We start from the raw sequence: 15,826 nt of genomic DNA on the forward strand, positions 1-15,826 counted from the left end.
TGATTACATTTTGAAATACCACTGGGCAGAGCATATGATGTGCCATGCTCCTTAAAGGATCATCCTGAGTAACTCAAAAACAGCTAAAAATGGACTTCTGGGAACCAACAAGCACTAATATTCAAATTAGCCATACAAAACTCAACTCTTCCCCCCCCCACCTGGCATATTGTCTTGGCCCCCCTTACCTAGATTAGTTGCACTGTCAATAGCAGCTTTCCTGCCACCTCAATTAGCAGGCTTTCCAAAAGCGATCATGAAATTTGATCATGATAATTTGATCATGAAAACACTCTGGGCCTCCGATCACTTTTATTCACCAGGTGGCTGCCTCACATCTAAACCTACCCCTACTATTTGAAAATCAACAGCCAGTTAATTTTTGGCCCAATCATTCTGTGCAGCCCTGTTTTTATGTTCTGCATTATGTATCTTCCTTGGAAAAGGAAGCAAAATCACAGGACAAGTTGGATTGGATTTGTTTATTGTCACTTGTACCGAGGTACATGAAAAGTATTTTTCTGCGTGCAGCTCAAACAGACTATTTAGTACATGAAAAGAAAATACATAATAGGGCAACACAAGGTACACAATGTAAATACAGAGACACAGGCATTGTGAAGGATACAAAAGTGTAGTATTAATCAGATTAGTCCATAAGAGGGTTGTTAAGAAGTCTGGTAACAGCGGGGAAGAAGCTCTGCCTCTTCCAAACACACCAACTGTGTTGATACCAAAATTCATTCCACTTTGACTCCAAATCTTTTTCCTCATACTCAAAATCAGAGAAAAGTTAAAATGCAGGAAGCCATTCGGCCCATCGTGTATGCACTGGCAAATGAGAATCCACAGTCTCTCTCTTCATATAGCATCCTCATCATCAGAGTGTTGCCAATCATGGTTCAATGGGATAATAGAAGAGGGTTACTCGAGAACTAACTCAACTGGTACGGAAATTGAACTTATGCTGTCAGCTATAGATGGCGCCGGAGCATGGCTTCTGCAAGCTCTCCCCCACAGATCTTCTTCTTACATCTCTTATAACCGTACAAACATTTTAAAACTTAATTCTAACACTAACACTATCTCCAATCTTTATCTTTTATGTTCCCTTACAGGTTTGAAGATCATCCGATGTCCGTGGGTCGGGCCACATGAGCCAACACGATAGGACTCGTCCAACGACCCAACCCTGGCCTCGAAGTGGAAGCGGATGACGCCTGACCCGGAAGTCTGACCCCGACCTCGCATTGGAACCGACCTGGCCTGGGAAGTGACCCAGGCCCAAGGAACGCCCGATCCAGCTCCCGGAATGCCCAACCTGGCCCCCGACCATGAGACCCAGCTCCTATGTGACTGCTTGGAGTCAGTGGACTGGTCCACATTAAAGAACTCACCGGCCAACCTAAACGAGTATGCCACCACCATCACAGACATTAGCAAGTGTAGAAGATTGCCCGCTAAAGAAGGTAGTACGTACGTTCCCCAACTGAAAACCATGGTTTAATCGGGTGATTCACTTCCTACTGAAGGCCAGTTCTGAGGCTTTCAAGCCAGGCGATCCTGAGCTGCGCAAGAAATCAAGATACAACCTCCACAAAGCCATCAGGGTGCCAAGAGATAAAGCCAGACTAGGCTAAGTCACAGACTAACGACACAGACTCTCGTCGGTTGTGGCAAGGCTTAAACAACATAACAGGCTAAAAAGCAAAGTCGAGTAGAATCTCATGCAGCAGCGCACCCTTCCCTGATGAACTCAATACATTCTATGCTTGTTCGAGCAGGAAACCATCAAACCGTTGTCAACTGCCCAGCAGCCTCAGACACACCCATACCTATCATCGCAGGTTCCAAAATCAGATCGGCCTTCTTGAAAGTGAACCCTCGGAAAGCAACGGGTCCAGACAGAGTCCCTGGTCGTACACTCAGATCCTGTGCGGACCAACTGGCGGGTATGTTCACGGACATCTTCAACCTCTCCCTACTCCGTTCTGAGGTTCCCATCTGCTTCATGACCACCATCACACCGGTGCCAAAGAAGAACCAGGAAATGTGTCTCGATAGCTTCAGTCAGGTGGCCTTGACATCGATCATTATGAAGTGCTTCGAGAGGTTGGTCATGAGACATATCAACTCCATATTCCCAGAATGTCTTGATCCACTGCAATATGCATACTGCCACAAACTGTCCACAGCAGGCACCATCTCCCTGGCCCTACACTCATCCCTAGAGCATCTTGGCAACAAGGGCAGTCTCAAAGAACAATACAGCACACAAAAAGGCCCTTCGACCCTCCAAGCCTGTACTGGTCATGATACCAACCTTGGCCAAACTCCTCAGCACTTCCTTGTGCCGTACCCTCTATACCCATCCTATCCATGTATTTGCCGAGGTGCCTTTTGAGCGCCGTTAATGTATCTGCTTCCACAACCTCCCCTGGCAAGCGTTCCAGGTACTCACCACCCTCTGCGTAAAAAATCTGCCTTGCACGTCTCTTCTGAACTTTGCCCCACGGACATTAAACCTAAGCACCCTGGTGACTGACCCCTCCACCCTGGGAAAGAGTGCCTGCCCATCCAATCTATCCATGCCTCTCATAATCTTGTAGACCTCCAACAGGTCACCCCTCAACCTCCGTCGTTCATCTGAAAACAGTCTGAGTTTATTCAGCATCTCCGCATCGCTAACACCCTCCAAACCAGGCAACATCCTGGTAAACCTCCTCTGCACCCTCTCCAAAGCCTTCACATCCTTCTGGTAGTGTGGCAACCAGAATTATGCGCAAAATTCCAAGTGAACCCTCGAGAAGTAACAGGTCCTGACAGAGTCATTGATTGCAACTCTGCCTTCAACACCATAATCCCAGCCAAGCTCACATCAAAGCTCCAAAACCTAGGACTTGGCTCCTGCCTCTGCAACTGGATCCATGGCTTCCTGACCCATAGACCACAATCAGTAAGGATAAACAACAACACCTCTTCCACGACAGTCCTCAAAACCAGGGCCCTGCAAGGCTGCATACTTAGCCCCCCACGATATTCCTTATACACACATATGACAGTGTGGCAAAATTTGGCTCCGACTCCATGTTTGCTGATGACACGATCGTAGTGGGTTGGATCTCAAACAATGAAGGGCACGATCCTCCGGCCACGTTGTGCCAATAAAGCATCTCGCCGTGGCGCATTATGGCTGGTGATAGCCAGGAGACCCCGCTCCTGGGATCTAATCTGCATATTAGAGCGAGGCAGTAAACCTCACTTTACTGTGTAGATTCCTGAAGTACCTGAGGTTTTGGGATTCAATCCCTTGCCTCGAAGACCTCGGGCGAGCGCCGCTTGGCACTGATCCCCACAAACGGGGACCAGACAGAACAGCACTCGTGGGGGTCTCCAAGGGGATCGGAGGCACCCATATGCATGTTCTTTGGGCAGTGTGGTACCCTGGCACTGCTGGTGCCACCTGGGTACCTTGGCAGTGCCAAAATGGCGTCCCGATCTCTAACTACAATGAGGAGTTCCGGTGAGCGGAGCGCCCCATTGTAAAAAGCGGGACTATGTGCATCTTTGGCTGTGCAGGTCCCTTTTCCCATTCAGGCCCCTTATTCAAAGCAAGTTGCGTTGAATAACACTGTGCGGGATTCTTTCAGCCCATGCCGGGCCGGGGAATCGCCGGGCTGGGCGTGAATCGCGCGACACCTCCCCGAAGCCGGTCCGCCGATTCTCCGGTGAGCGGAGAATCGCCGCCATTGGCGTCGGCACGGTTGGTGCGGCGCTGGTGCCCCCCCCCCCCCCCCCCGATGATTCTCCGCCCGGGATGGGCCGAGTGGGCGCAAAAAAAAATCCGAGTCCTGCCGGCGCCGTCCACGTGTGGTCTTACCCGGTGTGCATCCTTTCGAGGGCAGCCTGGTGGGTGGGTGGGGTGGGCCTCCGCTGTGGCCTGGCCTGCGATCGGGTCCTACCGATCGGCGGGCCAGCCTCTCAGGCTGGGGGCCTCTTTTGCTCCGCGCCGGCCCCTGTAGCCCTATGCCATGTTGCGTCGGGGCCGGTGCGGAGAAGGAAGCCACCGGCATGTGCGCAATCGTGGTGCGCATGCACGCCGGTCACAGCGCGCAATTGCGCAGACCCGCGGCGCCCATTTGAGGCCGGTATCAGCAGCTGGAGCGGCGTGGGTCGCTCCATTGCTGTGCTGGCCTCCTATCGGGCTCGGAATAGCTGCTCCTGGGTTCTGTTGACGCCGTAGTAAAACGCGACGGCGTTTACGACGGCGTCAACGCTTTAGCCTCAGAATCAGAGAATCCCGCTCGATGTGTTTCTCGGCACTGGGAGTTTGCGGTGTCGATGATGTGGAGATGCCGGCGTTGGACTGGGGTGAGCATAGTAAGAAGTCTTACAACACCAGGTTAACGTCCAATAGGTTTGTTTCAAATCACTAGCTTTCGGAGCACTGCCAGCTCAAAGTGGCGAGGATCTCCAAGAGGTTCGCGCAAATAGACACTGACATTAAGTTTCTACAAAAGTGCAAGAAAGTAGGCAAGATCAAAGTATCATCTTGCATCTTTGACTTTGTCTATATATGTTTCTAGAACCTACCTCTTCATTCACCTGAGGAAGAAGCACTGCTCCGAAAGCTAGTGATTCGAAAAAAATCTGTTGACTTACCTGGTGTTGTAAGACTTCTGACTGTGCTCACCCCAGTCCAACGCCGGCATCTCCACATCATGCTTACTGAGATCAGTTAACTCAACAAAAAAAGGGGTCAAAGCTGGATTTGTACAGTTCAGAACTATATTAAACAATCAGGGGAGCTACCATCTAAATTTAAACAGCTGAAGTTATAATTCAGAGTAATATCAAATTAGATGAGCTTACCGGTGTAGGAATGTTTGCAAAATAGCTTCTTTCACAGTTGTGCTTTCTTCTCTTGAAGCTTCAATTTCTTGCATGAAAACAGAAACACACACATATTGTAAATTGGTAATGCAATATTGAAATTAATTTGTCTCTTTCGTTAAGAAATTGATGCAATAAAAAAAACTTGCCTTCACCATAAATAGCATAGCAATTCCACAATTGTAAAAAGAACCCTCACACAAATTATCAACAATTTATGATCACATATCAATTTGCGCAAATTGTATTGCAGTGAATTGACCAAAAGCATCTTGATCCTACAAGTCATACATGCAATCAGTACCTTCCTGGCCAAAATAATCTTCCATTTATAAAACATCTTATCACATCCCTCAGAGGCAAATTGGAATACAATAAAAATGAATTTGAAAAATATACGATAACTTCTGTTTAAGTTAAACACTCCATCACCACACTGCCTATGACAAATCTATCAGCAAATTTTGCTCACCGTCTACAACTTCCAGGTGGGCAGAGCAGATAGACTGACCAGCCTTGTTCGTAGCAATACAGGTGTAGACTCCAGTGTATTCTTTCCCAATATCCAGCAGGATCAGACTATGCTGCATTTTTGAGCTGGCCAATTTATATCCTGGTGTATCTTGTTTAATCCAGATAACATCTTCCACCGACTCCTCTTTAAGCCAGGTTATATCAGGTATCGGAGAGCCTGCAAAAAAGTGTATTATTGGCGAATTACTTTGAAGATTTCCAATATGTTCCGCCTTAGCAGTAGAGTCTTACAAAATTATTCTCATGTCCTCAAGGCATTAAGAGCTGCATGAGAATGGTCTGGGGTGACTAGAAAATCTCCTCTCTTTTGGGATTTGTGAAAACCTCCTTCTCCCTCACTGTGGCAGCATATGAGAGTGCAGGCTTCTGAGTGTGAATCATTGACAAAATACATTACAGCAATGATCCTGCAAACAATTTTTTGCAAAACAATTATATAAATACCAGCAAGATAAATGAGAGATTTTACTATTGCCGGTGGGAAATCCATCTTACCTTCGACCCTGACAGTTAAGGTAATGCTTGTTCCTTTCCTTACATTCTTACTTATGAATTTTTCCAGAAATCTTGGTGGGACTAGCTTCTCTGGTTTTCCTACAAGAGAAACAATCAGGAAAGAAAATAAGTACCAGTTTCTAAGTGCCACTAATGCAGTTTCTGTTACTGGGAACATAGAAGTGTGAAATATTACAAAAAGACACATAGGCCTGGATTTGCATCCTTGAGTCTGGAAAAACCCCAGCTCTGTGAACCCGACTATCTATGGCTGTCTGGATGTCAGATTTTCAGTCCAGGGGAGGAGGTGGCGGAAGGCTAGATTGGGAGTCAGGCCAGCTGACCCAAGAAGAAGTGAGGAGTCTGCTGGCTGTGGATATAAACTGGGTGTGAGGCCAGAGGCTCCAACATTGTGTCCAAAAGTTAAATTTTTTTTTTTACATAAACCATCCCTCCAGCCCTCACACGCCTTCACTCCCCCTTACCCAACCAATGCCAACTCAAACGAAAGAGAAAATGCTGGAAATACTCAGCAAGTCTGGCAGCATCTGTAGGGAGAGAAAAGAGCTAACGTTTCGAGTCCGATGATTCTTTATCAAAGCTTTGACAAAGAGTCATCGGACTCAAAACGTTAGCTCTTTTCTCTCCCTACAGATGCTGCCAGACTTGCTGAGATTTTCCAGCATTTTCTTTCGTTTCAGATTCCAGCATCTGCAGTAATTTGCTTTTATCCAATGCCAATTCATGTCACTTCAAGCCCGGTATGTGCACATAATTTTTAAAAACATTTTTTAAATTAAGGGGCAATTTAGCGTGGCCAATCCACCTACCCTGCACATCGTTGTGTTGTGGAGATGAGACCCCCCCAGACACGTGGGGAATGTGTAAACTCCACACGGACAGTGACTTGGGGCCGGGATTGAACCCGTGTCCTCGGTGCCGTGAGGCAGCAATGCTAACCACTGCCCCACTGTGCCGCCCATGGTATATACACATAATAATGGATGGTAGTGAAATCAGTCATGTACCATATTACAGAAATGGCTTATGGGCATTCTGCCATTTTCGCCATGGCGCAGAAGCTCTCCTTCGTGATGAAAAACTGGCCCATAGTTTAACAGGCTATTCATTTTACAGGTACTTATCAATTATTATCTGCTCTATTAAGACAGAATTGTCCCCTCCCACCATGAGCAGAATTCGTGACGGGTACAAGATATTGCGAGATGTAAAAAATTGTTTTCCCAATGTCGGGAAATTAGCTGGGGACCTTTCTCTCCTGATGTTTATGGCAGGTTGACTTTCCAGCTGAAGCTCAGCGGGAAAGCGTTTTGCATCTCCTGCTTGCCTATTACGACACCAACAGTTCAGATCCGTGTGCCCCTGTCAAATCTTCCGCCCCACTACTGTGAATTTACACAGCTATCCAACTGGACAGATGTGGCGTGCAACCGGTGGATGGATTTGCTTATTGTCACGTGTACCGAGGTACAGCGAAAAGTATTTTTCTGCGAGCAGCTCAACAGATCAGTAAGTACATGAAAAGAAAAGGAAATAAAAGAAAATACATACTAGGGCAACACAAGGTACACAATGTAACTACATAACACCGGCATCGGATGAAGCATACAGGGGTGTAGTGTTAATCAGGTCAGTCCATAAGACGGTCGTTTAGGAGTCTGGTAGCAACAGGGAAGAAGCTGTCTTTGAGTCTGTTCGTGCGTGTTCTCAGACATGAGGGATAATTTTAGAGCACTTAACTTACTGTCAGCGCTGGCTGCCCCACTGGTGGTGACACAGGTATGGTGTGCACGGAAGACACTTGGTGGGGATATTCCAGAGGAGACAAAGGGGGATAATGGAAGCCATGAAGGGAGCAGTGTGTTCTGGGTGAGTAGGTGAAAGATATGAAGGAGAGGGCTGGATGAAGTGAGGGAGGAGAAAGGCATGAAGTGATGAGGGAGGGAGGAAAGAATGAAGAAAAAGGTGTGGAGTCAGCAGGGAGAGGTCTGGGTCCAGAGTGTTTTAGAGGAAGGGTTTGGTTGAGTCAATGTTGCAGTCCTGGGGGGAAAAACCGAAGGTGCAGATGATAGGGACAGTGATTCTGAGGGGTAAATGGGATGCAGGAGGGTATTAAGGCCAGGGTTTGGGAATGCTGGGTATTGTTTTCATCCAGAGGGTCGTTAATAGGGGACAATGGTGGTAGCGCGGATGATTGGAGACCTAGACATAGAAATTAGCAGCAGGATTAGGCCTGCTCCATCGTTCATTATGGTCATAGGTGATCCTCTATCTCAACACCATATTCCCGTGCTCTCCCTATACACCTTGACTCCTTTAGAGTCTTGATATCTATCTATTTCCTTTTTAAATGTATTCAGTGACTTGGCCTCCACAGCTTTCTGTGGTCGAGAGTTCCACAGGTTCACCACCCTGAGTAAAGAAATTGCTCCTCATCTCAGTTCTAAATGGCCTGAGACTGTGTCCCTTTGTTCAAGACCCTTAAGCCAGAGGGAATAATATCCCTGCATCGACTCTGTCCAACCCTGTCAGAAATTTCATGTTTCAATTAAGGTTCCCTCTCATTCTTCCAAATTCCAATAAATACAGGTCTAGTCAACCCAATCTTATCTCATACAACAATCCTTCCATCCTTGGAATCAGTCTGGTGAACCTTTGCTGCTCTCTCTATGGCAAGTATATGCTTTCTTATGTAAAGAGACCAAAACTGCGTATGATACTCAAGGTGTGGTCTCACAAAGACCCTGCACAGCTGCAGTAAGACATCCTTGCTTCTAAACTAAAGTCCTCTTGCAATGAAGGCCAACATACCATTTGTCTTCCTAACTGCTTGCTGCAGCTGCATATTTGCTCCCAGTGACTCCTTTGTATATGAACATTTCCCAATCTATCTCAATTTAAATAATGCTTTGCCATTCTGTTTTTCTTACCAAAGTGGAGAATTTCACATTTATCCACGTTATAATGCATCTGTCATGTATTTTCCCACTGACTCAACTTGTCTAAATTACCTTCAATCCTCTTTACATCCTCCTCACCACTCCCATTTCCACCTACTTTTGCATCGTCAGCAAACTTGGAAATATTACATTTGGTTTCCTCATCCAAACTATTGATATATATTATGAATAGCTGGGGCCCAAGCACTGATCCCTGTGGTACCACACTAGTCACCACCTGCCACTTAAAATACCCATTTTCCTGGCTGCTAACCAATTCTCAATCCATGCCAGTATATTACCTCCAATCCCAAGCTCGTTAATTTTCACTTATGTGGGACTTTAACAAAAGATTTCTGAAAATCCAAATACATCTCCTCGACTGGTTCACACTTACCTATTCTACTAGTTACATTGTTCAAAAAACTCCAGGAGGTTTGTCAAAGATTATTTCCTTTTCACAAACTATGTTGATTTTGTCTAATTCTGTTGATATTTTCTAAGTGTCCTGCTATCACATCCTTTATAACACACTGACATATTACCTACTACTGGTGTTAGGCTAACTGGTCTGTGATTCCCTGTTTTCTCCCTCCCTCCCATTTTAAATAATGGGGTTAAATTTGCTATCCTCCAAACTGCCGGGACTATTGCAGAATCGACAGAACTTTGGAAGATGACAACCAACTTATCCATTATTTCCACAGCCACCTCCTTTAGTAATGTGGTAACTTGACCACAAAAAGGTAGCCGAAATGCATTGTTAATAAAGTTAATAAATATATTTAATCTTCTTTAACATATAAAAATGACAAAGTTTAAAATTGGAGTTTAGAAGAGTGAGAGGGGATCTCATAGAAACTTGGAAAATTCTAACGGGATTGGACAGGGTAGATTCAGAAAGAATGGGTTGGATTCTCCCAAAATGAGACTATGTCCCCATGCCGGCGTAAAAACGGTGGAGTTTTACTCCAGAAATTCCGAGAAACAAGCTGAGCTAATTCAATGCCCTGTTGTGGCCTAGCAGGGACCCAGAGTAAATCTCACTGCTTTAGCTGCGGATGCAGACTCCCGCACCTCTGGTTTGGAGACCGCGCATGAACACGCCGGCGGCCTCCAGCGGCCGCGCCGAGCTCCATGGCGGACTCGGATCGCGGAGCCACACACAGAAAGGAGACCCGATCAGCCGTGCGCCCGAGCATCAAACCGCGAAGATCTAACCCCCAGCCACCTATAAGGCACCCCCAGTGTCCGATCCCCCCGCCCCTGACCAGGGCGGCCGTGGACTGAGTCCGCTGCCGCCACGCCGACATCCCAACCGGCAATAGGTGATTAGTTCCACACCATCGGGAACTCAGCCAGTTGGGAGCGGAGGATTGCTGGGCGGGCCTCTGTCAATGGGCCCCCAGCCACGTGTCGAATTTCGGGTCCCGGAGAACCGCCAAACCGGTGCTGGGCCCGATTACGCTGTGAATGTGGATTCTCCGCCCCGGCCGCGATTTTGGCGCGGGGCTGCGGAGAATCCAGCCCAATGTTCCCGATGGTGGGGGTGTCCAGAACTAGGGGTCATAGTTTGAGGATAAAGGGTAAACCTTTTAGGACTGAGATGAGGAGAAATTTTTAAACCCAGAGAGTGGCGAATCTATGTAATTCACTACCACAAAAAGTAATTGAGGCGAAAACGTGTAATTTCAAAAAGGAGTTAGATATAGCTCTTGGAACTAAAGGGATCAAGGGATATAGGGGGGAAGGCGGGATCAGGGTATTGAACTTGATGATCAGCCATGATCATAATGAATGGCAGAGCAGGCTCAAAGGGCCAAATGGCCTCCTCCTGCTTCTATTTTCTATGTATGTTTCTATGTCTATATGTAAAATACAGTATTGACTCAAAAAGGGGAGCAGCTAGTTAAACATCGAAATAACAGTAACAGAATAGAATTAGAACTAACGGCAGTTAAATGCGAATATACACAGTAACAACAACAAATAATGATGTCAAAGCACTTACTGATGATATCAGCAATGAGAAGAAGATGCACAATAATAACGCTCTATAACAAATACCCTGGGATGTAGATTATCGGGCACTGGGAATTTCTCGGCTTTTAGTACCATTAATTTCTGCAGCATTTTTAAAATAATACTAATTTTCTCCTTCTCATTAGATACTTGGTTCCCTAGAATTTCTGGGAAGTTATTTGTGTCTTCTTCCGTAAAGACAGGACTAAAATATTGTTTAATTGCTCTGTTATTTCCTTGTTCTTTGTTATAAATTCTCCTGTTTTGGACATTTGTCTTCATTAATCTTTTTCCATTCACATACTTCTAGAAACCGTTACAGTCTGATTTTATCTTCTTTAATAGAGTGTGAGTTTACTCTCATACTCTATTTTATCCCCCCCAAAATCAATCTCTTGGTCCTCCTTTGTTGAATTCTAAATTGCTCCCAATCCTTGGCCTTGTTACGTTTCTAGCAACTTTACATGATTTCTCTTTGGATCTAATACATTCCTTAATTTATTTTGTTAGTTATAATGGGCGGCACAGTGTTTAACACTGCTGCCTCACAGTGCCAAGAACCCGGGTTCAATTCCAGCCTTGGGTGACTGTCGATGTGGAGTTTGCACTTCTCCCAGTGTCTGTGGGTGGTCTGGAATCCCCCCATCAAGGTCCAAAGATGTGCAGGTTAGGTGGCTTGGCCATGCTAAATTGCCCTTAGAGTCCAAAAAGGTTGGGTTGGGTTATGGGGATAGAGTGATGGTGTGGGCTTGGGGAGGGTGCTCTTTCCAACGGCCAGCGCAGACTCGATGGGCTGAATGGCCTCCTTCTGCACTGTAAATTCTATGATTCTATGATAACTCTAATAAATTAATCAGACACGATTTCCCTTTCATTAAGCCATGCTGACCCTGTTTGATTAGATTATCATTTTCCAAATGTGCTGCTGCTGCTATTACCTCCTTCATAATTGATTCCATCATTTTTCCAACAATAGATGTTCGGCAAATCAGACTACAGTTACCCACTTTTTGCCTTCCTCCCTTTTTGAATAGGGCTGTCACATTAGCAGTTTTCCAATCCTCTGGTACTTCCCCATCCGCCCTAAATTCCATATTAGCCTCCAGATGATTATTTGAATTTCCTTTCAGCTCTCCAGTTGTGCTGACCTTCTGTCCACCCACTGAGAAGACTCTCCCTTATGTTTTACTTTTGGACATCGAGGGTATTGCTTTGGTGTTGAGCTGCCTCTACCTCAGATCTCAGGATCGTCTGTTTCACAGATCAAACTGTCTCCACCACCTTTAACATCCTTCCACCCATCACCATCGATCCTCCCAATGTCACCTTCACTCTCCGCTCGGTAACCTTTGAGCTTCCCTCCCCCCACCCACATCCTCTCACTAATTATAACATGATACAATTCTTGATGAGGATAGAAAGTGAAGAATTCCAATCTGAAACCAGGGTCTTAAACCTAAACAAAGGAAATTACAAAGGTATGAGGTTGAGTTGGCTATGATAGATTTGGGAACTTCATTAAAAGACCTGACGGTGGATAGGCAGTGTCTAATATTTAAGAAACAAGTGCATCCATTGCACTTATATATTTACACAGTTATACATTCCTTCCTGGATCAAAAACGTAACAGGAAAATCAGTCCAATTCATAGAATCACTACAGTGCAGAAGGAGGCCATTCGGCCCATCAAGTCTGCACCGACCTTCTGAAAGAACATCCTACCTAGGCCCACTTCCCCGCCCTATCCCCATAACCCCACCTAAGAGGAAACCAGAGCACCCGGAGGAAACCCACGCAGACACAGGGAGATGCTGCACAGACAGTGAGCCAAGCCGGGAATCAATTATGGGACCCTGGAGCTGTGAAGCAACTGTGCTAACCACTATGTTACCATGCTGCCCAGCACTATCGAGGAAGTCTCAAACAGAGTGGATAGAGGGGAAACAGTAGATGTGTTGTATTTGGAATTCCCGAAGTTGCTCATCAAGGTACCTCACAAAAGGTTAAGTCAGAAGATAAGAGACCATGGCATTGGAGGTTGTATACTGGCATGGATAGAGAATTGGCTCATGGGAGGAAATAGCGAGTGGGGACAAGGATTTTTTTTCAGGTTGGCTACCTGTAATCAGTGGGGTTCCACAGGGGTCAGTATTGGGAACGCAATTGTTTACAATATATATTAATGACTTGGAGAAAGGAAGTGAATGTACTGTAACCAAATCTGCAGATGACACAAAAATATGTGGAAAGGCAAGTTGCGAGAGGGATACAAACAGCTTGCAAAGAGATACTGATAGGTTAAGTATTTCGGCAAAATGTTGGCAAATGGAATATAATATGGGAAAATGTGAAGTTATTCATTTTGGAAGGGAGAACAAAAGAACAGAGTATTGCTTAAATGGAGAAAAACTGCAGAAAGCTGCAACACAAAGGGACTTGGGGGGTACTTGTGCACAAAAACAGAAAGCTAGCACACAAGTGCAGCAGGTATCAAGAGGGCTAGTGGAATGTTGGCCCTTATTCAAGGGGGTTGGCGTTTAAGAGTCGGGAGGTCATGCTGCAACTATGCAAGGTACTTGTGAGACCACATCTGTAGTACTGTGAACTGTTTTGGTCCCTTTATTTAAGAAAATATATTATTTAACTGGAGGCATATCAGAGAACGTTCAGTAGGATGATCCCCGGTAATGAAACGCTGAATAGAGTTATCATTAAATTTAAACAAATCCCTCCTGATATTGTGTTTCTCCTCATTGCCCGTCACAAACCCAGACTCGGTTTGAAACATATAGGGAGCTGGAATCTCTGAACCTCCGCGCTGCCAATGGCCGTTTACCCTGAAATCGGGACTGGCGCCGCTGAAGCGATTCTCCTGTCCCCAGAATTCCTTGCGGGAATTCCTTGCGCGCTATCTACGCGGTGCGGGTAGATAGACAGAGGGCCCCCCGCGATTCTCCATGCGAAACCGGCCGAGTTCCCGATGGCGTGATTCTAACCACGTATCGGCCGTCGGGAACCTCGGGTGGCGGCTGCGGAATCAGTCCGCGGCCATCCTGGTGGGGGGCGGGGGATCGATCACCGGGGAGGGGGGGGCCTCATGGACGGCCAGGGGAGTGATTGGGCGGTAGGGATCCGTGGGTGTGCGCGATCTCGAGGGGCCTACATTCTGCACGACGGTCCGTGGTGCGGATCCGCCATGTCGCAAAGGGCAGCCGGCGCAGGACGCCGTCGTGCACATATGTGGACTCCCAACCGGACGTGCGGGGCCCCGTATCCGCAGTCAGAACTACGAGAAGCACTCCGGAGCCCTGCTAGCCCCTTGCAGGTAAGGGAATCGCTCAGGACTTTCTTCAGGAACGTCCAGAGTGAAACGCCAGCATTTTGACGCTGGCGTGGGGACATAGCCCCATTTTTGGAGAATCCAGCCCAGGATTCTGAAGGGGCTTGACTGGGTAAATGCTGAGAGGATGTTTCCCCTCACAGGAGAGTCTAGGACCAGAGGGCCTAGGATTAGAGAGCATAGTCTCAGAATAAAGGAGTTCCCATTTAAGACTGAGCTGAGGAATTTCTTCTCTCAGAGGGTTGTGAGACTTTGGAACTCCTTGCCACAGAGAGCTGCGGGAGCAGAATCCTGGTGTATACGTACGGCTGAGATAGCTAGATTCTTGATCAATAAGGGTATCAAGGGTTACGAGAAAAGGTCAGGAAAGTGGACATGAGGAATGTTAGATCAGCCATGATCTTTTGAATGGTGGAGCAGGCTTGAGTGCCAAACGGCCTTCTCCTATTCCTATTTCTTATGGTATTATTGGACGATTCTGTCCTTCCATCATATACTTTGGGATTAATATGGTAGTCTCTGGAGTGTGGAGTTACCCTGTTGTTATTCTGACCAGCATTCTTACATCATGGGTGAAATCTTCTGGCTTTTGACACTGGCGGGATCTTCTGGTTCCGCTGATGGCGCACCCCTGTCGCGGGATTCCTGACGGCGTGGGGAGGTTTCAATGGGAAATCTCATTGACAGTGGTGGGAACAGAATATCCCACTGCTGGCTGGCCAAAGGCGGGCCATCTCATACCACCGAGAAACATGGGGAGACCTGAGAATCACGCTCCATATATTTTCCAGTTGCAGGGACTTAATTTTCCTTTACTTATATCTTACTTATCCTTTAGTCCCTCGGTATTGTTTTGAATTAGATCATAGATCATAGAATCTATGGCACAGAGACAGGCCCTACAACCCAAACTGGTCCATGCCATCCAAAAAAACAATCTAAGCTAACCTCATTTGCCTGCATTTGGCCCATTTCCCTCCAAACCTTTCCTATCCATGTATCTGTCCGAATGCCATTTAAATGTTGTCAATGACCCTGCCTCGACCACTTCCTCCGGCAGCTCATTCCACATTTGTACCACCCTCTGTGTAAAAACGTTTCTCCTCAGGTTCCCATTAATTCTTTCCCCTCTTAGGGCAGCACGGTAGCATGGTGGTTAGCACAATTGCTTCACAGCTCCAGGGTCCCAAGTTCGATTCCTGCTTGGTTCACTGTCTGTGCGGAGTCTGCACGTTCTCCCCGTGTTTGCGTGGGTTTCCTCCGGGTGCTCCGGTTTCCTCCCACAGTCCAAAGATGTGCAGGTTAGGTGGGTTGGCCATGCTAAACTGCCCTGTGTCCAAAATTGCCCTTAGTGTTGGGTGGGGTTACTGGATTATGGGGATAGGGTGGAGGTGTGCGGTTGGGTAGGGTGCTCTTTCAGAGAGCCGGTGCAGACTCGATGGGCCAAATGGCCTCCTTCTGCACTGTAAATTCTATGATTAACTTAAACCTATGCCTCTAGATCTCATTTCCCCAATTCTGGGAAAAAAACTGAGTGCATTCACCCTATCCATCTCTCTCATGATCTTATACATCTCGATA

General features: G+C 46.6%; 1 protein-coding gene across 1 annotated transcript in view; it reads right to left on the reverse strand.

Moving 5' to 3' along the window:
• LOC140424765 (obscurin-like) overlaps positions 1-15,826 on the reverse strand; it is a 1,044,598-nt gene that overhangs the window by 333,583 nt on the left and 695,189 nt on the right. Inside the window, 3 exon segments of the mRNA XM_072508149.1 lie at positions 4,873-4,939; positions 5,366-5,584; positions 5,923-6,021. Coding sequence (XP_072364250.1) covers positions 4,873-4,939; positions 5,366-5,584; positions 5,923-6,021 — 385 coding nt within the window.

The sequence above is a fragment of the Scyliorhinus torazame genome, chromosome 6, assembly GCF_047496885.1.
Source record: "Scyliorhinus torazame isolate Kashiwa2021f chromosome 6, sScyTor2.1, whole genome shotgun sequence".
In the NCBI taxonomy this organism is placed as follows: domain Eukaryota; kingdom Metazoa; phylum Chordata; class Chondrichthyes; order Carcharhiniformes; family Scyliorhinidae; genus Scyliorhinus; species Scyliorhinus torazame.